Source organism: Vicugna pacos, chromosome 26 (assembly GCF_048564905.1).
Source record: "Vicugna pacos chromosome 26, VicPac4, whole genome shotgun sequence".
Taxonomy (NCBI): Eukaryota; Metazoa; Chordata; class Mammalia; order Artiodactyla; family Camelidae; genus Vicugna; species Vicugna pacos.
Genome location: NC_133012.1, coordinates 3,760,435 through 3,786,169, shown reverse-complemented (window position 1 = coordinate 3,786,169; position 25,735 = coordinate 3,760,435). Strand labels below are relative to the sequence as shown.

Here is a 25,735-nt window from a genome sequence, read left to right as displayed (position 1 = left end):
TCCCTGAGCCAATCCATCACATGACCGGGGTAGTGGCATTTGCTGATTGGCTTAGGATGGTGTCACTCATCTGTGCCCGGAAATGAGGGCGGGGTCAGTCCACCTTGTTATATCAATCAAACCTGGCAGGAGGGTTGTTCCCAGTGGAAAACCAGAGTGGCCTTATCAGAGGCCGCGAGGATCAGCGCCAGGTGAGAACAAACCACAGAGGCGGGCTGCGCCTCTTCACTCCTCGCAGGGAGGAGGCTGCCATTCACTGGGCACTGCGCTGGACTCTACAGTTTCTCCGCAGCTGGGCCGCAGAGCCTTCTGCCCTGTTTCCACCGTGGCACGTAGCGGCCCCAGGCAAAGCAGTACTGGACTGCAAGCCCAGCGCCGCTGCCTCTTCCGACATTCATTAGAGCAGGATCTCTCCCAAGGGCCTGCGGAGGTTTGAGTGTGTCAGACCTCCCCACAGGTGTCACAGCCACAGGGCTGATGCCAGTGACAGCTGGAAACCCGAAGCGTCCTGCCATTTCTTTCTTTGGAAAGATGATCCAGACCCTTTGCTCCTTTGCTCCTTTGCTCGCCCCCCTTCTGCCGTCCCTGACTGTGCGAACCTTTGTCACCTGGGCAGGACAGAGAAGCAGCAGAATACAACGTAGGTCACAGTGGACAACCCCGAAGCGGGCAAGGAGAGCCCACACGTGGGTTTAAATCGAGTTGAGATCCTAAGAGACGATCTGCCAAATCTGCCCAATCACAGTGTCCCGGGCCCTTGTTAACCAGGCACATTCGAATTGGATCCCCACTCGAATATCCCCACTGAGTTGGAATATCCTGGAAGGGCCCTGGGGAGGCGAGCTTGGGGAAATCTGTCTAAATGAACATCTTCCTTGGCTGTGGAGTATCTGCTCCATCCAGGGACACTGGCCAGCAAAGATAAAGCAGCAGAAACCACACCAAGAAAAATGATGTTCGTGCGCTGCAATGTACTTGGTGAGGGGACCTCACCCAGCCCTCTCGTGTCCTCTGTCACTCTCAGGTCTTCAACACTGGAAACTGACACAGCTCTGGACTTAGAGTGAGAGGACAAGGAGTTTTCACCTTGGGTAGGTCTTCTCAGCATCCCAAGCCTCAGTTTCCCCATGTGCAAATTGGGGATAAAACCTGATGGCCAGTCTATCAAATGAAATAATGTACAAGTGCCTAGAATTCCACCATGAGTACAGTATTATTGTTGAAAATAAGGATTTGGTCACTGCTTTTCATTCAAACTATATAAATCCTGAATTTTAGGTGGGACACACCATGATTCCCGCTGCTGGGAGCTCCCTTTATTCTAGTGTCCTTACATGTTAAAGGATGGGATGCTTTTGATGACACATGTTGTGTGGTTCAATTGTGAATTGCGCCTGTGTTTTTTTGTACATTGTCATTAATTAAATTCTCTTTTATTCTTAACCACTGCCTCCCATGGGTCCCTCTGGTCCCTGTGAAGACATTCCTCATAGCACTGAGAGCATGGCCTGCCCTGTCTTTCCTGGAAGCTCGCCTCCATCTTCTAGACTGTGAGCATCAGGAACCTAGAGGGCTTGTCTGTATCCTCAGCAACCAGCATAGCCCAGGCAAAAAGCAGACTTCACTTGCTCAGTACATGGATTTTAATTAATAACACATACAATTGTAAGTTTCTCTTTAAATAGTTCGAAGCTCAGACGTAATTCTAAGGGCCTTCTCTCTTTTCCTTTCATGGTGGTTAAGAGTGGGAGCTCCAAAGTCAGTCTGTCCGGGTTAAGCTGTGTGACCTAAGGTAAGTTACTTAACTTCTCTGTGCTCCAGTTATAAAATGGGTATAATAACAGTGCTTCATTTGTGTGGGTTTGTCGCAAATTAAATGAGATAGATAGAGCCCCTGAACAGTGCAGGACACTGACTATTTCATAAACATTAGCGGGTAGTTTCAGCAGGAGTGGTGATAGACGTGATCATTGCAGGAGCAGTGAGAAGACAAAGCACAGATGCTGGAGTTGAACACTGCTCGCCATGGACCTGAGGTACGTTGTTTCATTTGCTTGCTTCAACTTCCTCATCTGGGAAATGGGGATGCTACATCTTATATGGCTGTTGGAATACAAATGCGTGAATGCGAGTAACGCATTTAAAGGAGCCCCTTTCTGAGAAGGTGCTGGTGTCTTCCCTGCACCCTGGCCTCCTGCATTATAGGGAACAAAAAAATGCCTCTTTGGCATCCTGGCCTGGTGGGCAAGGTCCCTGGGACAAGGTGACCCCAGGGCATCCCTTTGCCTTGTTCCCATGGCTTCTGCCTCCTGGATAGTGCGAATCCTTCCCACCACAGTTACAGGTTCGTATCAGATCCCTCCATAAACTCCCACCCAACCTGAACCAGGTGGCGATGACCTGACCCAATGACCAGAGCAGCGGGATTTTTATTTGGTACCATTTTGTCCGAGCATCATCCAGGAGTGAATTGTTCGAAGCCAAACAGTTCCCAATGAAAAATCCCTTAGTGATATTCTGCTCTTCTAGCCACTGTCTACAGAAGACACAGGACACAGCGCAGTCTTCTGATGGCTCTGGGACATCATTAGAAACACAAGCCACAGTGATGACCTCAAAGACCGCTGACTGCATTTTTCTCTCTCATCACCCAACTCCCACAGGGGGCTGTACTGGTGAAATTTCTCCTTCTCCTTTGCTGGAAGTCCCTGCTCTTCGTCTCAGCTCTGGGCCTCTTTGAGTCTAATCTTGCCCCTAAGGTGGCTGTGGGCCTTGCCTGGGAGAGCAAGGTGTGCAGTGAGTTTCTGGTCCTCAGAGTGGTCTCTTATTTTGCTCTAGTTGGGTGCTGGCTGTGTTTTACGTGATCTCAAATGCTATGAATCTTCCTACACCTCTCTCCAGCTAGCCAACCTTTTTTTTTTTTTGTATTGCCCACCTGATTTGGACCAGGCTCTGTGCTGGGGAACCAGCTGGGGACCTTGTTAAAATGCAGATTCTGATTCGGGAGGGCGGAGCTGGGGCCTGAGAGTGTACCTTTCTACCAAGTTCCCAGGTGAGGCCACTGCAGCCGGTGCACGGACCATGTCTTAGAGGATCAGGCCTTCAGAGCGAGACATATAGACCCAGATGCCTTCAGGGGCCGCAAAGGTGATGGCTGGTGTGGGGCTCAGGTGTGTGGAAGCTCCAGGAAGTGGTGGGGAACGGGCTTCCCCAGCCCACGGGTCAGCTGAAGTTTCTATAAAAGCACTGTTCTGCCCCTGAAGAAACACATCTGCTGAATCCAGCCTCCAGTCCCAGAGCCCAGAATCTTAAGCATTTTGCAGGGAAACAAATCTGGTGACACACAAGCCCTTCTATAATCTCCTGATGGCGGTTGATCTGCCGGGGCTTGAGTATTTCCAGAAGTGGGTAGCTGTGACTTTGGACCTGTCTGTCCCTGTCCCACTGTGAAGACCTGTTTAGAACTGGCCCTGCCCCTCCTAGCAGCATGAAAGTGAGGAAGGAAGAGAGAGAGTGAACACACGAGTGTGTAAACGCCCACACTGTTGTACACAATGTACCTGATTTCAGTTCATCTTCTACTGGAACCCTGTCCCCTCTGCCAGGCTGCAGGCAAAGACTCAGGCTGGCTGATTTCTGGACTCAACTCCTAGGGGTGACTGAGAAGCAGGAGGGGTTGCCAGAAGTGTGATTTCAGGCCCTAATCTCCTCTTTTATTGCTGCCATCAGGAAATGGCCATTCAGAACCTTCACCCCTGTCCAACTCAGGACAGGTCCGTCCAACCCTGGAAGCCACAAATGGGAGGGCTGTGTCCGCCTGTTGGAGGCTTCTGGGCTGATAGGCAGAACACCGCGGCTCTCAAGAGTCCAGGTCTTAATTTCTTTCTCCTTGCTCATCCCTGGAAAGTTTGTGATTTGATAGGGGAGGAATTGCAAGTATCATGAATAGTCCCCCCGCAAAATTATAGTTCTGTTTCTTTGTTTAACTCAGCATATACAAGAAGGCCCTTGGTGACCAGGAATAAAAAGGGGAAGGGAGGGTCTATGTCTTATGATTTCTTTACGATGGAGGAAGCGAAATAGCCTTGAGATCTCCCCACCTAAACATACACACACACACACGCACGCATGCACATACACACTCGAGCACGCATGCGCATCTGCAGAGGGCAAGACGTAACACAAATTGCCCTCAGGAATCTGGGCCATTCACCTTCAGCCCTTCTCCTCCTTCAAACCCAAATCTCGTCTTTTGACGAGGCCTGAGCAGGATTTCGGGAAGAGCGGGAGGCAGTGCCTTCTCTCGCTGGGCGCCTGTGCGCAGGCACAGGGGTGAGGCAGGGGGACGGCTGGGAAGGCTGGTGTCCTTCATCCAGAGGTCCCAGAGGCAGGTGTCCCAGAACTTTGAGATTAGAAGGGGTTCTGTTTAGCTCAGCAAATGTTTCCCAGGGGTTGAGGGGGAAACAACTTTCCCCAGGCTTGATTGATTACTGTCTCCAAACAACGTGAATCAGACGTGCAAGCAGTTAGGATATTAATACGCTTATGAAGAAAGCAAAAGAGCATGGCTTTTCGGTCCGTGGCTTCTTCCTCCAAACCTGCTTCGTGACTTTGCACTTGGATTATGTCGACAGCCTCTGCTGGCTGGCAGGCCCCCAGCTCTCCTCAAAGTGCTCAGGAAGTAAGTCCTGGGCCCTGCCTGGTTCCCAGAGCTCAGAACACCCATGTCAAGCTTGTAGCCACGGGTCTGCAGAGAAGGTGTTTGTTTATTTCCTTCCCATATTACGTGGAGAGAGACCAAGTGTGGTCCTCATCACAGGAGGAGCATCCTTCATCTCGCTGCATCACTCCATCCTCTGGGTCCAGTAGGGTTATGATGAAGGTTGATTGATGCCTCTGTTTCCAAGAGGCTCCAAGCTGGGGTCTCCCTCCCACCCTCGTTCCCACTCCAGGCTGATTCCACAGGCCAGATTCTCTCTCCCTGGGGACCTCAGGGACTGGAGAAGGACTTGCTGGGACAGCAAGGTGGGCAGGCTGCTTATGGCTGAGAGGCCTTGCTGGTATTTGCATAGATGGTTAGGGTTGGAAGGGTCCTGAAAGCACACCTCGTCCCAGCCTCTGGTTTTACAGGAAAGGCTTTGAGGGGCTGCCCCTCGGGATAGACATAAGGGTCTGGGCATCAGCTCAAGTGGCCTTGGCCCACTTTTGGGACTTGGCTTAGGTCCTTTCTGAGCCTCAGTTTTCTCTTCCATGCAATGAGGGACAATCCCTACCTCCTAGGTTTCCGGCAGTGTTACGTGAGATACTCCGGGTCTTCCATGTAGGATGAGTTGGTAGGTGTTTGGTCAATGTTAGAGCTACTTTCTCTGCCCCAGGATCTTTTCCTTAAAGATACTGCCCCCCCCCCCCCGCTGCCCAGGCTATGAACTCCTGGAAGTCAAGAACCCAGTTAAACTCCTCTTGGGTTTCTCAGCACCTATGACAATGCCTGGCGTGTACCAAGAAGACCTCAGATTGACTGATGCCAAGCAGGTTTCTTGACTCCCAGAGCCCTGAACCCTGCTGGGAGCAGAGCCGCTGCCCTCTGGGAAGGCCCCCTGCAGCTGGCATGCTCAGGACCCCAGAGCCAGTTTCACAGAAGCACATAAGCCATAGGGAGCTTTCTGGAGCTTTTATTTTTACTCTTTATTTTTTTTAAAAGCCAGTGAAGATGGGTGAAAGCTTGGTCCCCTTTGGACGATGTTCCTCTGTGGTCACCCCCTCCCGCCTCCCCCCAGCCCCAGACCCTCCCACCAGCTGGGCAGCGCCCTCCTTCCGCAGCACCAGCTTCAGGGCCAGGCCATGGGACATCGCAGGAAAGGGAGGGTCATGGGTTCCATGCAAGCCCCTCCCCCAGCCCCTCCCTCAGGGCCTCTCCCCTCCTGCATGGGTACCCCCATGGGAGGAGCAGGGGTTTCTGAGGTCCCTTCCAGCCCCAGCCAGATGCTCCCTTCTCTCCAGGGGTCCTGTCTTTGCATCAACACCCAAGGAAGCCCAGGCAGGAGGCTCTGGGGGTACAATATGGGGCTAAGAGTCTCTCCTCTTCTCTATGCCTCCAACCTTGATCTTTCCCATCCAGTGGGGGCTTCTAATCTCTTCCTGTTTGGGGGGAGGGAAGTTCCCCTCAAAGGCAGAGAGGAGGAAGGATCACAGGAGGATAGCTCCCTCCAGGGGCCTAATCCTTAAGCTGGGGTGTCGGGGTGTTTCTTCCTCCCTAGGACCCATTTCCCCTCTCTGGGGTGGGTTTCCTCCAGCCTGGGTTAGATTTTGGGCTCTGGCCCCTTAAGTGGGATCCTTCCTGGGCCAAGGTCTGAGGGGAATACCTGGACATGCCAGCTCTTCTGCAGTCCGCTGGTAGCTGACCTGGACCCCGTACCCTGGTCTCTGGACTCCTAGAGCAGAAGGAGACCCCTGCCCCTGCAGCTACCATGGTGGCGTGTCTGGGACCCCAACGGCCTGTTTCCTGGTCTGGTCGTTTTTATCTACCTGTGCACTTCGGAATCTGCAGCGCTGGCAGGGCCAGGCCTGGGACCGCAGAGATGCAAGACGGCGGAGAGAGTGCTTGGTCTCAGGAAAAGTTCAGGTCTCCCTTTTTGCCCCCTCCTCCCCTAGCTAGACCAGGCTCCTCCTCCCCCTCCTCCTCCCTCCATCTCCTCCTCGCCCCCCCCCGTCCTCCATCCTCCCCCTCCCGCGCCCCTTCCTCCTCCTCCTTCGCAGCGCCCCATTAGCGCCCTGCGGGGACCGCGAGGCCGCGGAGGCGGGCGGGCGGCCGGGGTCAGACGCCGTGCGCCCCCAGGCTGAGCACCGAGAAGGCGGCGCGGTGCTTGCGGAGCAGCAGCCGGATCTTCTCGTCGTCCGAGTCGGGATCCAGCGGCTTGTTGTACTCGTCGTCCTCGTTCTCCGAGGCCGCGCGGTCCCCGCCCGCGCCCGTGCCGCCCGGGCCCCGGGGGGTGGAGGACGAGGGCTCCAGGGCGCTCTTCTTCCGCCACTTGGTCCTCCGGTTCTGGAACCACACCTGGGAGGAGAAGGGCTCTGAGGACCGCGCGCGCCGCGCAGGCAGGGCCCCCTTGGGGAGGGTGACCCCTCTCGCTGGCGGGTACCCTCCATCCTTGTGTTTACAGTAAAATAAATGGCTCAGCAATGAACTAAGCTATCACAGTCACACCATTTTTTTTTTTGGAAGCGGGGACAATAAAATAAAAATTAATGTGAGAGCAACAGCCCTTTGGGCTTGGCTGTAACCCTGCCTGCCTGGCATCTTCCTCTCCTTTGCCATCTGGGCACTTGGGTGGAAGAGGCTAAGATGCTTTTACCTTCACAGACCCTCACTGAACTTCAAGAATAAATTTCCTCCCTACTATAAAAATAACATATGCTCATTGCTGGAGACAGAAGAGTGCAGAAAGTACCCCCAAAATCAGAATAATAGGAAGAGGCTCTTAGACTCCGTGCTTCCTCTCCAGCAGAGTTAATATTGCGGGGAGGGGCTGCTGGGGTAGGGGACTGGCTGGGGATGCAGGGCCCTGAGGGAGCCCAGGCTGGGGTCCCAACCTGCTCCTGTATTTCTCTCTCCCCTAAGCCCGTCGTCTTGTAGCAAAGTCAGGCAGCTCCATCAAGGCTCAGAGATTTCTTCTTTGATGTCCGCACGGAATGCCCCTTGGGGCCTCCGAGTTGCCAAAGTGGCCCCCAGGAGCCTGAGGGGGGAGAAGCCGGCTTCCCCACCCAGTTTGGGCCAGAGACGTGCAGTTTGAAAGGGGGAGTCCTCCCTAAGCCTTGCCCCAGGCTGGGCAGTGAGGCTCAGACATCACGGGCAGGCGTGGAGAGGAGTTACCTTCCCTTTAAAGTTTGGTGAATCAAGGTCAGCTCGTTTGGCAGGCTGACGGAATAGCCTGAAGCCAGTTCTGATCTGGCCCAGAGGCTGCCATCGGCTCTTGAAATTTCTAGTGACCGTGCGGAGGAGGGGAAGGCGTGAGGCTGGTGTCATTTAATTCAAGTTTGACTCTCTGTGCTCACTTACCAGCCAGTGATCTGGAGCAAGAGGGTTCGGCTGAGTAATGAGACCCACCTCCAGCTTGCTGTGAGGTTTAAGCGGGTTGTTACACATAAGGCTCTCAGAACAGGGCTCAGTAGATGACGGCCATTTTGATGTTATGGTAATTATGACCATCTCCACGGTTAGGTGGGCAGGTGGTACCTAAACACCAGGATGACCTCCCACTGAGCTGGGAGTGGCCAAGAGAGGGGGCTGCCTCTCTCCCAAGCAGTGGCATCCTGTCATGGCCTGCTCCTCACTGCAAGGCAGATACCTTGCTTCTCCTGCAGACTCACCTTGACCTGCGACTCGGTCATCCCCAGCGAGTATGCCAGTCGCGCCCTCTCAGGGCCAGCCAAGTACTTGGTCTGCTCAAAGGTCTTCTCCAGGGCAAAGATCTGGTGTCCCGTGAAGGTGGGCCGGGTGTGCTTTTTCTTGTGGACGCTGTCGCTCAAGGGGTCTGGGGCTGGCGAAGGAAGTGTGTGGTTAGTGGAATGAATGGGGGTGACAGCTCTGCCCTGCCTCCCCCATAGGGTGAACTCCCTACAGAAGAGCCACTGAGGTGGCCAGGGCATCGTGGCACCTCTCGCCTGAACCCTGCCATGTCTGGGTGCCCCGGGACCCCAAGAGAAGCCTGCCCCAGGTTTTAGCTTATTAGGAGCAGAGGGTGCTTTGAACCAGGTCTCATGCCTCCCTGTGTAACACTCTCACTACTCAATGATGCTGCCATCCCCCGAGGGGGCAATGGAGTTTCCTCCAGGACTCAGGGATGTCCCTTCATGTCACCAAGAAATGGATTTGGTACCTGCCACCAACAATCAAGGCCCCGGGGGCATGGGAATTCCTCCCCACTCCAATCCCTGACTCTTGGGAGCCCATTTTCAGGTTCCTGGGAAAACCAGAGCCCTAAGTTCCAAGTTACTGCTCCCCCTTGTCACCAGGCCTGAAAGTCATGTGGCTTCGACAACACTGGAGAGTCAGGACGTGGAGGCTCAAGACCCGAGCTGGCCCGGCCGGCCAGGGCAGCCGCTCGGGGAGGTGGGGGGTGGGCGGCTCGGGGGAAGCACAAGGCCCAGGTGCTGGGCCCCGTTCAGTGCAGCCCACGACCCACGGCCCGTGTCCTCCTGTTACAGGAGGTGCAGAGAGGAGAAAAGACCTCTGGCGAGGCTGTCACCTCCAGTCCCCTCCCCTCGTGTTAATTCAGCCACTGACTCTCTCTGATATTTCCCTGTGTATGTACGTGCATTCGGGGTTGAAGAGCGGGGTGTGGAGATGGGGTGTGTGTGTTGGGGGGACATGGGGGTGAGAGAGAGAGAGCTTGAGGCCCAAAGCGCCCCCAGAACCAGCTGATAAAATAGGTTTAAGAGGGGTGCCAGGGCCCGGAGCTGTGTAGCGGACGCGAGGCAGGTGTGCTTCAGGATTTCCTCGTTTGGTCCAAGCCCCTGCTGCAGTGGGGGAGCCCGGAGGTCAGACAGGCCCTGCTTGATCTGGGCACAGGGATGGCTTCTGCAGCCACTGTCAATCCTCGTGGCTCCCAGGGACGTCAATGTGCATGTCCTGCCACCTCCTCCAGCCCCTGCCTGGGATCCTGGGGGACCCCGGATCAACTCTGAAAACCACACTTCAGGGATGAGTGAGGTGAGGAGCAACCACCCTCCCCCAACAGCTAGGGCCAAATGGGACTCGGCTCAGCGGCTGCCCCTGGAGGCTGGGCGGTGTGACTGCTACTGTTGACATAAACCCCAAGGACAGAAACAGTCCCCCACAGTGGCAGTGGAACAGCGATGCAGTCAGGGTACATTCTGTGTCCCTGATGTGGCCAGCGCCCGAGGGGGCTTTTTGGGAAGGTGATGCAGTGACCAATTCTTATTGGGGACAGCATTTGTCCCCTCAGATGATGGGGTGACATGGGCTCTGGGGGAGGGGAGAAGTAAGGTGAGTGGGACCCTATAGAGGATGGGGGTGGGCTGTGAGGTCTCCCCAGACTGCAGACCCCATGTTCCCCAGGAGGGCAGCTGGGGAGGGGTGGGACAGGGGTCAAGATGCCCGTCTAAGCCAGCTGGGGTGGGACGGGGAAGGGAGAACCCAGTACTGCCCCAGGAGGAGGGAAGGACCCAGGGGTCTGCCATAGGCTGTCCGATGGTGGCTGAGGCCCCCCTGAGTGTCCCCTCCCCTCCGCCGCCTCCCTGTACTCACTGTTGCCGCACTGCCGCCCGCCTCGCCAATTCTGGCCCGTGTCCGCCCAGCAGTTCCGGGTCCGGGTGGGGTACTCACTCCCCGCCTTGGAGAAATTCCCCACCTGGGGGCCGTAGTAGACCCCTTGGGAGCCGAGTCCACCAAAGCCTGCCACGTGGGGGTAGCTGGAGAGGAGGCTGCTGTTTGGCGTGGCCACAGGCCTGCTGAGGATGTCCGTGATCCCGTGGGGGGTCCCGGCGGGCAGCTGGGGGCCCAGCCCTGGGGGGCTGAGCTTGTAGAAGGAGTTCTGCATGGAGTACTGGCACACAGGGGCCTTCAGCTCCGAGAACTGAGCCAGCGGCGCATTGTTGAGCAGGAACGGGCCCTGCAGGTTGGACTCCATGGCACCCCTGATGGGGTGAGGGGAGGCGGGAAGCCCCAATCCAGGATCCTAGAGCCTGAGACCCCAAGCTCCAGCCCAGAACCCCATGGCAGCCTCGGAGGGTCAAAGCGGCCTGAGCCCCAGGCCGTCCTCCCACCCAGGCATCCGGCCCAGCCCTTGCCGGGAGACCAGCACCACGTCAGCCCGGGAAGTCAGGTGCTCCTGGGGCGGTGAGAGCCCTCTGTCCCTACCTGGCCCGGGGGTGGGGGTGGGGAGAGGCAGCTCCCCACTCCTCAGTGCAGGCCCCTTCTCTGCTTCGGAGTCTGGGGACCCTCCATGAGAAGTTTTAAGTTCAGAGAAGCAACATTTCCCTGATAAAGATGTGGCCCATTAGAATACAGACCCAAGACTGGCTGAGCCGCCCAGAGCCGCGTCGCCATTGGTGGGAACCCTCACGGGCCTCACATCGGCTTTTCCCAGACAAATTGCACTTTGAAAGATTGACTGTAAAATCAGCCAGTGTGTGTGTGTGTGTGTGTGTGTGTGTGAGAGAGAAAGAGAGAGAGAGAGAGAGAGAGAGAGAGAGAAAACGCTCTGGAGGCTCTGTTCATTCTCAGGGGGTCCACCTGCTCCTGGTCCCCCAAGTCCAGCATGCAGGAAAAAGAGGGTAACTGGAAGGGCCATGAGGCAGCTAAAGGGCACAGTTCCTAAAGAGTTGGGCTCAGGGTTGCTGTCTGGAGATGCCCAGATGCCCAAGCCTCCGGGGGAGTGTGCAGTCGGGACACGGATGCTCCCTTGCTGGGACAGGTAAGTGGGGAGGCTGGGCTTTGGGACCTGAACGTCTGGGAGCAGGGAGCCTGCTGGGCAGACTGGGGCAGCAGATGGCAGTGGGGCATCTCTGGGAGTGCTGACTGTGAGCGCTTCCTGGTTCTGCCTCTGCCTCCGCCTCCGGGCAGCCTTCTTTGATCCCGTCTGTCCTCCCTTCCTCCTCTTCCGAGGACTCATCTGAACCACGTTCTGCCTGGCTCGGCACCTGGGTTGGAAATCTTGGGTGGCTGAGATGGCCGTTGATTTCAGCGGCGGGTGCCTGTGCGGGGCTCTTGGTTGCCCCTCAGTGAATATTTGATGGATGAGACTAGACTGAATGGCAGAGCACCTCCATGTCTTTTTTTTTTTCTTTTCCTAATGAATTGTTACAGCATCCAAGGCTCTCCTGGGGTGGGGGTGGGGTGGGGCTTGCTCTCATTTTACAAACAAGGAAATTGTGGTAAATAACTTAGGTTATTTCTGCACGGGACAGCATCCTTCCCTGCAGCTTTTTTTTTTTTTTTATGGCAATCAGCATGTCACTGGTCCAGACCGAGGGACTGCTGTCCCTCCTCTGCCTGCCAGTCCCAAAGCCCTTCCTGATCAGGACGAAGGCTCCTCGGGAGAAGCTCTCCGTGGCTGCCGGCGGGAGGCCGAGTGCCCAGGCCATGATGAGGGCTCCCCTTTTCACAGAGCATGGCTCCCCGACTCCCTGCTGTTGCTGTTCAAGGTGGAACTGGCCATGCTCCCTGTGGCTCCGATAACATTGGTTAACGCAAGAAAGACCTCACAAAGGCTTTGGAGATTGTTTTCCTTGAAGTTTAGTTTAAAAGCAAGTAAAAAGGTTCTTCTCTGAGTTGGCTGTGCTCCCAAGCCAGCAACCTAATTCTGATCCCCAGTATTGCTGCTGGGCCCAACTCGGGCAGTTGTGTTTCTGAATCTGTGCTTTTAAAAGTCCTCTGGGCAATGCTTACACAACCACAGTGGGCCCCTAGGCCTGGGTGTCTTTTTCTGCTACTGAGAGAAAGCTTCAGAGTCAGACTGAGGGCTGGGATGGCTCCGACGACCCTGCCACCATGATTTGATCACCTCCCCTGCAAAGATGGGGACTTTGATTTGATTCTTACTTAACTCCAAGCTTGGCCAAAGCATTTGTGCTCAGGAATCCCAGGATGACAAACTGAAGAGACTTTAACAATCATTTAATCCCTTCCCCCATTTAACAGATGTGGAAACTGAGGCCAGTTTGGTGACCAGCCTTGCATGAAGGGTTAGGAGCTAGTTGGGAACAGAGTGATTTTCTTGTAAGTTCTTGAACTTTAAATGGTATTTTTAAACCATTTTTTTGTTGTTGTTGAGTTATAGTCATTTTACAATGTTGTGAACTTTAAATGGTATTGAGTAGAGGGCCCAGATGCCTTTGGAGGGAGTGCTGGGGGTAGGGGTCCTCCCTTAATGCATGCCCACTGTGGGCTCAGCCATGTACCCTGGTGCTTGTAGTGACCCCTTCCACCCATCTTGGAATTGCCCCCATCTCGTGCTAGTCATTAGGTGGGACAGAAATCTGCTCCAGCATCTGGGGGCAGGGGGACCTCTTGCAAAGTGGGTGGTCCTGATTAAAGGGTTGTCCAGGTTCCCAGAACCTGGGCATCTGGCTGGGCCACAGGCTTCCCTGGGGACAGATGCCACCCCCAGCCTCTTCCCGGCCCCTACTTGGGCTTCTGCCCTGCCCCGGCCCTTCAAACCCTCCAGAGACCAGCCAGGAAGGAGATGGAGGCCTGCGCCATGAGTCGATTTCTTTATTAACTTTGACATTTGTTCAGCTGGTGTAGGGAGAATGGTCTATACATCAGAGTGGGGGGTGGGGAGGACTCCCTCCCGAGAACAGAGCAGGTGGGAGAGTCAAGAAAAGAATCATTTTCATAACAATTTAAAAAATCAAGGTAATTCCAAAACTTCTAAAAAGCGTCTAAGGTGCAGACTGCAGCATTCTCTAGGCATCGTGTGGCGACCCCAAACCCCTCCCCTAAAAGCTCCTACCAGCAGCGGGACGCAGCGTGCCGCCGAGGGCCTGGGGCCGGCGGGCCAAGCAGCCATGCCAGACAGAGCGAGGAGCCAAAGCGCAGCCGGGGCCGGGGCCGCGGCTCTACAGGGGCTACTGGGTCGGCGGAGGCGAGGACAGATCGCAGCGGGAGGCGGCCCTGCGCCTGTCTTCCTTGGTCTTCACCAAGTCCGGCCCCGCCGAGGTCCCGGGGCGGGGCGGAGGGGCCGGCCGGCGGAGCTGCTCTGCGCCCGGACCCCGCGGGGATGCTGTGCGCCCGGACCCCCGCGGAGGCGGAGCTGGGGGCCCGCGGACCGATGCGCAAGGTCGGGCTCCCTCTCCCCGCCCGGACCCACCGGAACACGTGGCGGGGGGGCCCCCAGCCGCGCCACCTGTGAGCTGGTGACGCCACGGGGCCTCGGGGGCTCTGACATCGAGGGAGCTTCTGTGCTACTTGGAAGGTTCGGATGTGTTCTGAGGACACCTCGGAAGAGCGGCGGGGAGGCAGGTGACTGGACATCCGCAAACAGTGGCCCTTGGGAGGGCGAGAAGAGCCTGCAGTCTCTCTCCTGGCCTGGAGAGCGCCGCGCGCACGGGGCGGGCACATTGTGCTGATTCGGGCCTCCCTCTGCCGGGGGCTCTGGTGTAACTTTAAGGCTCTTCCCTGATGGCACCAAGGCGAGGAACAGCCAGCCGTCTGTCTCCTTCCTGCCCTGGCGGGACCCTGGCCTAGGAGGGTCTCCTTCCTGGCAGGGGGGCCACCTGGCGGTCAGCCGTCTCTCCTGCGCTCTCCTCCCCCTGGGCACGTGGTGGTCGGCAGAGGGCCCCTCCGCCGCCTCTCCAGGTGGTGGCAGAGGGGCTTGGTCCATCCCGCGGGCTGCCTTGACTGAGAGCACCAAATTCGCTCTGGGAGACCTCGGGGTGGTGGCTGACCTAAGACCTGGCAGGAGCACTCACTAGCCACCAGCTACAGGCTGTAGCTCCTTCTCCCGCAGCCTGGAGAAGTCCTCAGGAGCTGAGCTGTTAAGTGCTTCGTACATACTGCTAGTTTCTATTGATTTGCATAGTATTTATTGGTTTTCATATACACAAGGCTGATTACTGTACAGTTTACACTTGGAACACAGACTAGGATATAAGTGCTTAAAGATATAGAAAATCTCTTCTCTATTGAACATGCTGGTGCAATCCTGGGACAGCCACCGGCCCTCCCCCAGCTGAGAGAGAAGACCCTTTCAGATGGGGCATTGGCTTCCTCTGAGCCCTACAGCTAAGCGTGGGGGTCCTGGCCTCAGATTCTTAAGTCCCTAACATGAGGAACCCCGACCTCACTCTCAAGGCAATGAGTTTCCATTGGAAGAGGATTAATACTTGAGTTGGCAGAGAGAGAGAGAGAGAGAGACAACATAAAAGAAATTCCAGTTTATCCACCGGAGATTCTAGACAGCTTCGGATGTCACAGTAAAATCTGTGTGTATACTGAGCAGAGAGGAGAGGTGTGTGCACGTGCGTGCGTGTGTGTCCGTGTCCTGAATGCCGCACAGAATGCTCTGGAAGGTGCAGTCCACTGGGGAGCATGGGGTGGAGGGCGGTCACAAATGGAGCATGGAGGTGTGTGGGTGGCGGGGAGGCTGGCTGAGGACAAGGGATTAAGGTGAACTGATTTCACACCTAGTTTTCTTTTTTTTTTTTCCTTCCCTTTCCAGGAAGCCCACATGGATTTCTTATAGATGAGGCTGAAAAAAAAAGTACCCTGTAACAAGTCGAAATTGAAATGATTTTTAAAAAATCTCATCCCAGCCACAAAAGAGCCCTTGGTTACTGTTGCATTCACTCTCCTGCGTCTGTTTTGTGTCCCTCTCTCTCTCTCTCCCCACCCTCCTCTTGCTGCTTTCTGCCCGATTCCCAGTTTCCCACAGATCCACTGTCACCAGAGGCAGGATTGAGGACTGTAGGTCATGCGTCTACAGTCAGCCGTTCATGCGAATAGGTGACTAAAGGAAGTCCCTTACAGAGGTCATGCCGTTAGCCTAGAGGGACGTGTGTGCCGCTTCCGGGGCCTCTGCTCCAGCTCTCCTCTCGTGTGCGTGGCAGAGTGTGTGGAGTTCAAGGGTTAGGTGTCGAGGTATGAGCCTGAGGGACACAGAGAGAGAAGGAGTCACTTAGAATTTCAAGGCGCAACTCCCAGCAAAAGCCCACGATCCTGAGTTTTGTGCTGGCTCCCCTGGGCAGGATTGAGTCAAGATAAGCAGCCTCCCCAAGCAAGACAGGAGCTGAAAGGCGCTGAGCTCAGGTGCCCCTGACTTCCCTGGAATCCCAGCCTTCCTCCTCCCGCTCCCTGACCCAGAGGATGCCACCATGCCCAGTGGAAGAACCTCCCATGAGATGCTCCATGCCTGCGCAGCGATCTGGGGAGAGGTCCCCATGAGCACATCCTGGTACCCAGTACCTAGGAGACGGGCCACGTGTGCCAGCCACGGCTTGTGCCAAGAAAGGGGCCAGGCTGGGCAGCGCTGCCCTGGCTTGTTCACTTCAGTTCAGCCAACATGAACTGATGTCTGCTGTGTGCCAGCCTGGGGATCCAGGGATGGAGCAGACATGGCCTTGGGAGCTCGTGGCCTCAAGGGACCTCAGTGCCTCTTTGCCCCTGGTCCACAAGCTCTTGCTGTGAGGTGCCTCTGGCTGCACCCCCTCCCCCGTCCCATGGATAGACAACCTCTGTTGGGACAAAGAGATCTTTGAACATCCGATGCCTTCTCCCCGGGATATTATGTATCTTGGGCTGAAGACAGCAGCTTTGCCTGCAAAGTGAGGTCCAAATTCTGCGCCCTGGGATTCACAGCAGGACAGCGCTCCCGCCAACCCCTAGTGCCTGCCTCATCTTCCAACCCGGAGTGGAAGACCTGCCACCCGGGATGCTGTCTGCAGGGACTTAAGCTGACAGTCTCCTGGGTGGAACGGGAAGAGACACAGAAAGGCAGAAACTCATTTGAGGCACAGCTGTCCCCAGACAGGGAGCTGTCCTGGGTCTTGCAGGTGCCAGGGGTGAGGAAGAGGCTGGAGATAGCCAAGGTGAACTCAGCCCTGAGCGGTTCTCCAGGGGTGGAGACTGGTGCTACATTCCTCTCCAGAGCCAAAAGCCAGGCTTTCCACTGCTGTGGCTTGAATGAGCCGTCACCCTGGAGGGGACTTTTCCATCACTGCCCACGTCCCTGTCAGCCAAGCCACCTCCTCTGAGTCCTCAAACCCACCTGCCCGCTGATGCCTGCCTTTGTTCTCGGCTCCCCCGTCAAGGACGCCATCCAGTCTTCTCTTCACAGTTCTGCCTACCACCCTCAAGATGCCTCCTCCATGAAGCCTTCCTGAAAACTCCAGCTCCCTCTTATCTCTCCCCTCCCATCCCTGCCTTGCCTTCAGAGCGATCACAGAGTGTAGTTAAGAGCATGAACTCTGAAGCCAAATTGCTTGAGTTCATATCCTGTCTCTGCTGGGTTCCTGCTGTGTGGCCTCAGCTGAGTTACTTACACTCTCTGTGACTCAGTTTCCTCTGCTGTCAAATGAGGGCGGCGGTAGGACGTACCCTGTTAGATTGCTGGACGTGTGAGAGCTAACGATCTATAAGGTGTGCAGGACAGTCAGCAGTAGTGGATGCAGCCGGGACTGCTGGGCTCCTGAATGCTCTGGCCTGTCTGTCCTTTCTCTCGTCTCCTTATTTCCCTGTTAGAGTAGAAACACTCTGGGGGCGAGAACTGGACCTTATCTTCCCCTGTGGTCCCCACTGGAGTGCCTACCCCAGTGCGAAGCACGCCTTAAATAACAGAACTTATCAAATCTTGAGCCTGGAGAGGACAGGCTACAATCTCCCTCCTCCTTTTCTGCCTGGACACGGAGCAGAGGAGGACATCCAAGGGTTAGAGATTATTCTAGGGTAATGGCTCCTCCTCTCTCTGGGGAAGCGGGGGCTCCTGGAGGAGCAGGGACAGGTCCGGTGGGAGTGGCCTGACAGCAGCAGGGGCCCGAACAGAGTTCGAGTCTCCGGCTGGGTCCAGTCTGCCACCATCCCACCCTCTTTACTGCTTAAAAATAGCCCCTTGGTGTTCCTGGTGGCTGCACAATTGGGGGGGGGGGTGTTTCTTTCCCTCTGCTCATCTCGCTGTGCTCTGCCACCTGTCCCCAGCCCTGCCCAGCGTCTGTGGCTCTCTGACTCTGATACACCTGCAGGGGCTGGGGAGTGAGGGCGGACTCTAACTTAAAACAAGACAGCAAAGTTAAACACGCCCCCTGGCCTCCCTGCCCCCTTCCACTGAGATAACAGATTCATTTTCAAACTTACTAAAATATTTTGCTTCGTCAGAGCTAACACAAGTTTTGCAACTGCAGTGTCCGAATGGAAAGTATCTCTTAAAAAAGAAACCAAAAAAAAAAAAAAAAGCAGCTTTCTGAGGCCCAGAAAGCAGAGCTGTCAGGTGCCCGGCAGGTCCTCTCTAACCAGGGGGACACATGGCTGCCGGCTCCAGCCTGTCTTCTGGTGGCACCGGCCCCCTAATTCTTGACCTCTACACTGGGGCCCAGGGCAGAACCCACCAGCTGCTACTGCCCTTGATCAGGCCCAGCTACACAGCAATTTTCTAGCTTCTTGAATACGACCGGAAAGCACTCCTCCACCCATCGTGCCTCATGCAAAATCCTTCCCAAGGTTGGAAGTGACTGTGGGGGCATCAGAACAGGCGACTAGGATTGGGGTGTTCTGTTCTTTGGGGTGCTCCACAGCTTTGGGCAAACTGTAACCATCACTCACTCATCTCAGCTCCCCTTCGTTTAGGGGCAAGTCTACACTCTTGCCCCGTCACCTCTGGGAGGTTTGGGAAGGAAAACTGGAACCCACCCTAACAACCCACTCTTGAGTATTCATCCAGATCGCTCAAGCTTGACGCAGAGTCCCGAGTTCCAGAGATTTAATTCAGTAGGTCTGGGGCAGGGACCAGTCACCTGCATTTTAACCAGCCTCTCGGATGCCTGGATGACATTTTGAGAATCAGTGGATTAGTACTGGACGATTTAGAAATCCCTTTCACACATGAACCCATTGGTCACTGTGGCCACACTACAAGGGAAATACCGGCATTATTGCCACTTCACAGCTAGGACCCCGAGGCTGAAAGAGGTCTAGGGACCCACCCCGGGTGAGACGTGCAGATAGCTGAGCACCAGGAAGCACCTGTTCACCTTACTCTGCACAACCGCTCTCACGGTTACCATGGTTACTTGTAAGCCTTTTGGCAGGAGTGAGACACACATTCAAAGGGACTAGTTCATCCTCCCTCAAGGAGACGGGAGCTCAGGCAGTTAAATGATGTGCAAGGGAACACAACCTGGAAACCGGGGGAGCCAGGCCTCAACCCTGGACCCCAGCCCAGCTTTCACTGTCTCCAAAGCAGTCAGTTCTATTGTTCCCGGTAGTCACGTTCAAAGAAGTCACCAGGAACCTTGAATTAGCCAACCCTGGACCATTGCTCCCAAGGGAAGCACCATACTGGGGTCCTGCCAGCCTCTGGTCACAACATTTTTGTCAACCAGTGAAGCCATAACCTTGTGTTACGTGTGTTTCTGTTCAAAGACAACGTATTTAACGTGCAGCTGACCCTTGAACAACACGGGCTTGAATTGTGCGGGTCCACTCCTACGGGGACTTTTTTCAGTACGTATAGTACCCAAATTTTCATTTTATGGGTCTTTAACTCAGGGTGGGGGAAGGTTTGTGACGGACTAGAGATCAAACACGTAGGATCAAAAGAATTGGGGTTTGAGCCCCGGATTCTGTCCCAACGGTTTTAGCTTCATTAGTTCCTTCATTTCTGAGACAGAGAGAGCAGTGCTCAGACTTTCAACTGCGTCCCAACCCTCTGTTCAAGGGTCAGCTGCCGCTTGTTGCTTTATTAATGCTGAACTCACATCCAACGGTGCCGTAACGAACCCAGGCCTGAACGAAGCTTTTCTAACACACGCATTTCCTGCATCCAGCCCGCACTTGAAGCCTCCACGCTCTTAGCAACCCTGGACGGCACTTCAGCACTAGGCTCGGGGGCTGCTTCAAAGACCAAAATCACCAACGAAATGTGCAAACATGCACAAAACACGGCACTAAGTAGACTGACAATGACGCTTGTTTAGTGCGGGAGCTGAAATGGGGGACAGAGAGGAGGTTGCCTGGTTTGACCTCAGCCAGGAACAAGCCTGCACGGCGATTCAACACTGCTCACCCCTGTGCGCATCCGGGAAGCGTGCTGAGTGCTGGTTTGGGGGTTACGATAAATTTCAGCTAGTAGGCGAATTTGCAAGTTTGCAATTATTTGGAATCCATGAACACAGAGAACTGGCCGTGCCATGCCTGTGAGTGGCAGGTGGTTAGTATGAACGATCAGTGAACGCTCAGCCCTTTCCCTGGCTTGTCTGGTTTTTGTCTTGCTCGGAGGGTAGAGGATTGCAGGCCACCCCTGGGGCTCTGCGGACCAGGGAGGAGCCTCCTCCCCACTGTCACCACTGCACACTTCCCTGGCTTCTTCCCTCCTGGCAGAGGCCCTGTGCTACAGCCCGGCCGCTCTGCTCCGTGTTCCTGACACCCACGCTGGGTGGTCTGGACCCACATCCCCTGTTGGTGGGGGGCGAGGAGGGGGGTAGGTTCAGCCACACTGCAGATCTATAGAAAAAAATTTTTTTAATTCTAGATTCTGTCCTTCCCCTCTGCTTGGCTTCTGGGCTGCCAGGAACATCAGCAGAACACAAGCCAAATAACGTGAAGCCTCTGCTGCTGCCCTAAGGAAAATAAGGCCCAAGAGTGTACTTTTCCTTGCCCTCTCTGCTTTTTCAAATTACTTGCACACCTTTGGATTATTCCCAGGACCGATCTCAGCTGATGTCCTGAACCAGCCACCCAGCGGGCCCCCAGCAGTGCGGGGGTTAAAACGGTGACCTCCTTAAGCTGCTGAGAAGTCAGGTCTAATTTTATCCTCTAACTAGATCGGCCAGACCTCTTTTTGCCCCAGTGCTGAGGGATGTCGGGAAGCCCAGAGTCAGCACTTCTGGGAGCTCGGGAGGCGGCGGCCCTGCTCTTGCCGATCACAGAAAGCGAGCCTGCTGGCCGCCGGGCCCAGAGCCAGGCCCTGGGGGTGTAAACGGCAACAACCGGGTGCGTGCGCCGCGCTGGGGCCACCTGCTTCCTGCTTCCGGCCGACTCCCACCCCGATGCGCCCGGTACTGAGCTGGCCCGAGCTGGGCACAGCAAAGGGCCTCGGGGCAGCTCAGTACAGGACCCCTCAGGGAGGACGGAGGTCCGAGCTGGCCCCGAAGCCCCCAGCACTGCTCAGCCCGCTGGAAAGCCTTCGACGCCCATTATCCCGGCCTCCCTCCCTCCCTGCACATCACACCCCGGCCCCTTAGCCGTGCCGCCCCCCAGCCTCCTGTCAACTTTGTCTCTTCCTAGAAAGCAAAGGAGCCACATGCTTCGAGAAACACCAGGGAGAATGGAAACCTTGGGCTGCCAGGACTTCCGCAACTTCAAGACACAGCGGGGCTCCAGGTGTCCCACCGTTGGGCTCTTTCTGGGCTGAAACAGCACAGCCTAGACAGATTGTCCTGCACTATCCTGGGCCCTGTCCCGCCATCCCCAGACCCCGCTTGCTGGGTTTCCAGGATGATGTTACTACTGAGATGTACGAAGTGCTTGTCACTCGCGGAAGCACTTTTTAAAAAATCTGTATTTTGCATCCCCGCGAGGGGCAGGTCAGCTGATACTGGTGACTGTTTTCTTGACGAGGAGGCGGAGCTCAGAGGCACAGTTAGTAGGCAGGGTCTAGGCTGGGGGACCAGAGCAGTGCCTGTTCCTCTGGCGGCATGCTGGGGGTGGAGGAGAGGCAGGGAGCAGTGCAAGTTGCCGGGAGGGGGCGGAAGTGAGCAGCCACTCAGAGGACCAGGCCAGGCGGAAAAGATGGAGAAGGATGGCATTACCTCCAAAGAGGCCATTTGACAGGGAGGGGCTCGAGATCACTGTTTCCCCCTTTTGAGGCTGGCCCGCTTCACTATCTGAGCCCCCTTCCTGCCCTCTATCAGGTCCGGCTGCAGGCCACTCCCTCTCAGCTCCACCTGGAGACAGCAGGACAGACAGAAGGCGGGACAGATCATACAGAGAGACAGGTGGAAACAGCAAGAGAATAGAGGGCATCCTATGGAGGCGGCAGGAGCACTGCCACCAGGGGAAGGAGGCTCTAGGGGGAGCCTGGAGAGAGGCGAGCAGGTGCAGAGGACAGCAGAGGTCACGGAGCCGGCCACTCGGAAGAGCGAGGACCTGGGAGTACCTTGGTGTGCGGCATAAAGAAATCAATATCAGCCTCCATCTCACTAGGGTCCTCCAGGGGCCCCTCAGAAATCACCTCCCCGTGCTCCTGGGTGTCATCGGCTCCGGATGGCTCTATCTGGCGGACCACTTTGCGAATGATCTGGAAAAGAGAGGGAGGGGAGAAGGGGCTGGGAAAGCCGGCAAGACAGAGCTTGAAAAGGGCAGGTCCTGGAATGAGGTTAGGGGAGAGTCAGCCTTTGTGCCCAGGAGCCCTGCCCTGTGTGGCCAAGATCAGAGATGGTCTCTCACCCCATCGCTGGGTGGGGAGTTCGTACCTCCAGCCTCAGAGGGGCTAGAATTTGCAGGGGGCCTTGGGGGCTCACTGATGATCAGGGTCTGATCCCCACGTGACTTCTCTCTCTAGCCCATAGCGTTCCATACTGCCTCCTGGCGCGATGGGAGTTTATGCCATCTGTCCTTCCCCTTACGACTATGAGCTCCTGGTGGGGAGCGCATTTCTGTCCCATCAATCCACTCATTCCCTTATTCATGCAACCAGATCTTCCAGGACTATTCGCTCTGCACCAACCAATGTGCGAAGAGCGGGAGGTGAGAGCGTAAAGATGGGGCCTCCGCCCCCACGGAGCTCCGGGTGCAGGAGGAAAGACAGGACGTGCGGGGTCCTGCTCTGACTTAGCCGTGAACAGAGGGGCCGCACAAGGTCATCCCTTCGCCCCTTTTTCTCCCGTCTCCCTTCTGCCCACACAGAGCACGATGCGCAACGCTTTTCATCTTAGGAGGCATGGTCATCGGGGGGACCCCCGTACTGCTGTCCTATGGCTGTTTGCGGGGCCAGGCATCACAGGACGAGGCTTGTGCCCGGTCCTTCTGGGACACAGTAGCAGGAGCTGTATTCAAGCTGAATCAGGCACAGTGGCTGCGGGGAATGGCATGTCCAGCCCGCGGAAGGTTCCTGGACCGTCCAGTCCAAGCTGTGTTTGCCCCTCTGTCAGAGCAGCAGCGAGAAGCTGAGTCTGCCAGCCTCTTTCAGCCCACCTGCCCCTGCCCAGCTCAGGGGGTCTCTGCACCCACCTTCTTGGTGACGACGTTGCCCTGCTCATCTGTGAAATGCTCCTCTGTCACCTGCTCTCCTGGAATATTCTGAAGCTCATTCTCCTGGAATTAGAGGAACGGAGAACATGCAGGATTGATAAGTGGGAATTAGGGGGAAGGATGGAGGAGGAGGAGGAAATAAAGCAGTAGCAGTTGCTGCCCCAGTCTGACAAGCCCCCACCGTGGCAGGGAATGCCGACTCAGCAAGTAGCGGCCGCCAAACCAAGGGCTCTCAGAGCCGGAGCACCCGGTGGGGCCCTGCACTGGAGGACAGGACGGAGCCTCGAGTGTGTAGGAAGGTGTGGGCTCGATCCCCGCCTGAGCCCCGGGAGTGGGCAAAGTCGGGGTGATGGTGCAGGTGGTACAAGGAGGTCCTGAGAGGCAGCGAGGCGCCTGATTTATAGTCCTACAGCACTTTACAGGGAAGAACACCCGTCTGCCATTGCCCCGAGGGTGACCTGCCCGCTTCACTGAGCTGGTTGGGACAGCAGCAGGAGGAGGGCCGGCCTCCTAAGTCCCAAAGGCGAGCTTTCCCTGCCATCGCGTGGGGTGGGGGGTCCGAGTGAGTGCCACACAGCTCTGGCTCCCAGCGCCTCCCACCCCCGAGGCCCACCTGGCCCTCCTCTTCCAGCGGGCGTCCCGACTGCGCATCCACGGCCCCACACACCGGGCACGGCGCACTCGCCCCGGCCCGCCCCCGCCTGGGTTACCTTCAGGAGGACCCGGCGCCGGACCACCCTGGTGGAGAAGGTCTCCTCGTCGTCACTCAGGCCCTCGCTCTCCCCCAGCTCCTTGTCCAGCTCCTGGTGGATGCGCTTCAGCACAAAGCACAAGGAGCCCCGCACGATGTGCATGACGTTCTGACAGCTGACCAGGAAGAAGCCCAGGAGCACCAGGGTGACCAGGAGCTGGGTGACGAACGTCCACATCCTCACCTCCTCACCAGCCCGGCCCTCTGGGGCCAGGGGGGGCAGGGGTCCGGCCTCTCATTCTCCTCTGGGACTCCGGAGGCCCCCCGGGACCCCTTGCATTCTCCCCCCGGGGCGGGCAGCTGCAGGGTCCCCACTGGAACTGCTGCCCGAGTGCCCTCCTGCTCAGAGCCCCGGCTCTGCCCTGGCTGAGTGACGTCAGGCTCCAGTAATTTTAGCTTGGAGACCAGCTGCTGGGCTGTCCGACGGCGCCAGAAGGAAGCCGGCAGGTGTGCGTGTCCTGGGCCCCAGAGGCGTGTGTTAAAGTCACTGTGTGACACCCGCCCCCAAGAGCTTGCAGGAGGCCTGCGCGCCCCCGTGCCAACCAGAGGCAGGAAAACTGTCTTGCTTAGGACTCAAGACAGTAAGACGCCTGGAGGACATGGCTACATGTGTGTTCCCTGGGCTGCCACCGCTATGATCAGAATAATGTCACCCGCTCGTGGGGTGGTACCGGCTAACACCCTGGAGGGTTCAGAGTTTGTTTCAAAAATAGCCCCGGGTGAGTGATTTGCTCGGGTCCAGCCAAACGAGCTCCATGGCGTCCAGCACAGGTGGTGAGACCCCTGGACGCCCGTGCAATTCCAACAGCCCCACAGCCCTCGGTCCCCCTCACCCAGCACAGCAACCTTGAACATAACCACGGCACTGGTGTGTCTAGTTAAGGTCTGTCCTTAAAGGCTCTTCTCATGCCCGGCCGTCAACGCCAGGGGCAGGAACCACGGGCATTAAACTCGCCTTTGCAGGGCTGACTCACTAATGCAGCCGCAGCCGCTGCGGCCAAAAGGAATTCCTCTGTTGGGATCAGGCTGTTCCTCTCTGGGCCGCCACCCACGTGGCAGAAAGATCGAGGATCTGGACCCGGCACGCCGACCCTGCAGCCTGCTCGCTGTGCCACTCAGGGAAGTGAGGCACCTTCTCTGGGCCTCGGTTTCTCCATTCATCAAATGGGGGTGGGTTCAGGAGCTGTCCTCCGGTTCCCGAGAGGGCTGGGAGGGTCGCAGGGCTGGTGACCCACCGTTATGGTGGTGACAGCCAATTCCTCCCAGGGGAGGCTCTGTGTGTGTTTCACACAGTTACGCCTGCAGCGACCCAGCCATTGGGTCAACTGTTTTCCCCTTTCCCACAAAGGAAACAGAGGCACAGAGAGGTTGAGACACCTGTCTATGTGAAACAGTAAGGGAGCGAGAGTCACGTTTCCAACTCTGATCACGGCGCAGTTCCACCTCTTCTCAACGAGGTAACACAGAAGCCGCTCATGCAAGGGGGGGCAGGAGAGCATCCCAGCTCAGACACGCCCCACTGGGGCCACACAGAGGGACTGGCCGCCTGGCAGGTTCGGGCCTGCCCCCCAGACCTCAGTCACAAGGCGCCCGCACTTCTCTCTCTGTGTGGTTTTTGAGACTCACTGGAAACACTAGTAAACAGGTGCTTTGCAAACTGTCACCTTAAACAGGCCTCATTATCATCCCCGGGGGGCCGACAGATGGTTAAGAAACGGCTCACCCGCCCTCCCATCCGCTCCTGGACCAGGAGGGTGCGGCGGCCCTGCACACGCACTGGGACTGGGAATCAGAGGTCCTGGACTCCCCCGGCCCTGACGTTGGCCTCCTTGGGCCTCAGTTTCCTCATCTGTAAACAAGGCAGCCAGACCGAACGACCTGCATGGTTTCTCTTGGGATCCCCTGGGGTGATCCTGCGTCCTCTCCCATCCTCCCTGGACCAGAGTTGCCCCCAGAGTCCCTGTCCTTCCCTAGGACTCGGGGCACCGGCCCTGGGGAGGGCATCTGTGTTCTGGGACAAGCGTTGGCTATTGGAATTACCAGAATTGGGTGCCACAGAGAAG

At 56.6% G+C, this 25,735-nt stretch overlaps 2 protein-coding genes across 3 annotated transcripts; both read right to left on the bottom strand.

Annotated features, from left to right (window-relative positions):
* Positions 1-6,814: 6,814 nt before the first annotated feature.
* On the bottom strand, positions 6,815-10,649 carry NKX6-3 (NK6 homeobox 3). The gene is made up of 3 exons (XM_072950615.1): positions 10,268-10,649; positions 8,368-8,537; positions 6,815-7,054 (listed from the first exon to the last, which is right to left on the bottom strand). The coding sequence occupies exons 1-3, from the start codon at positions 10,647-10,649 to the stop codon at positions 6,815-6,817; spliced, it is 792 nt and encodes a 263-aa protein (XP_072806716.1).
* Positions 10,650-15,173: 4,524 nt separating this feature from the next.
* On the bottom strand, positions 15,174-23,850 carry LOC140685334 (ankyrin-1-like). Of its 2 annotated transcripts, XM_006215155.4 has the most exons (5): positions 23,632-23,850; positions 22,901-22,984; positions 21,903-21,968; positions 21,481-21,615; positions 15,174-15,609 (listed from the first exon to the last, which is right to left on the bottom strand). In XM_006215155.4, the coding sequence occupies exons 1-4, from the start codon at positions 23,848-23,850 to the stop codon at positions 21,517-21,519; spliced, it is 468 nt and encodes a 155-aa protein (XP_006215217.1). In that variant the 3' UTR covers positions 15,174-15,609; positions 21,481-21,516. The 2 variants fall into 2 exon arrangements, with proteins under 2 accessions (XP_006215217.1, XP_031547416.1); XM_031691556.2 differs by lacking the exon at positions 21,481-21,615 and having other exon boundaries at positions 21,828-21,968.
* Between the last annotated feature and the right edge of the window lie 1,885 nt (positions 23,851-25,735).

Coding starts and splice junctions, on each gene's coding strand:
- LOC140685334 (XM_031691556.2), bottom strand. CDS start 23,850: ATGTGGACGTTCGTCACCCAGCTCCTGGTCACCCTGGTGCTCCTGGGC. Junction 22,985..23,631: donor GGCGCCGGGTCCTCCTGAAG/GTAACCCAGGCG, acceptor CTCTAATTCCAG/GAGAATGAGCTTCAGAATAT. Junction 15,610..21,827: donor TCTTTATGCCGCACACCAAG/GTACTCCCAGGT, acceptor TGTGTCCCTCAG/GCTCATACCTCGACACCTAA.
- NKX6-3 (XM_072950615.1), bottom strand. CDS start 10,649: ATGGAGTCCAACCTGCAGGGCCCGTTCCTGCTCAACAATGCGCCGCTG. Junction 8,538..10,267: donor CGGGCGGCAGTGCGGCAACA/GTGAGTACAGGG, acceptor TTCCTTCGCCAG/CCCCAGACCCCTTGAGCGAC. Junction 7,055..8,367: donor TGACCGAGTCGCAGGTCAAG/GTGAGTCTGCAG, acceptor TTCTCCTCCCAG/GTGTGGTTCCAGAACCGGAG.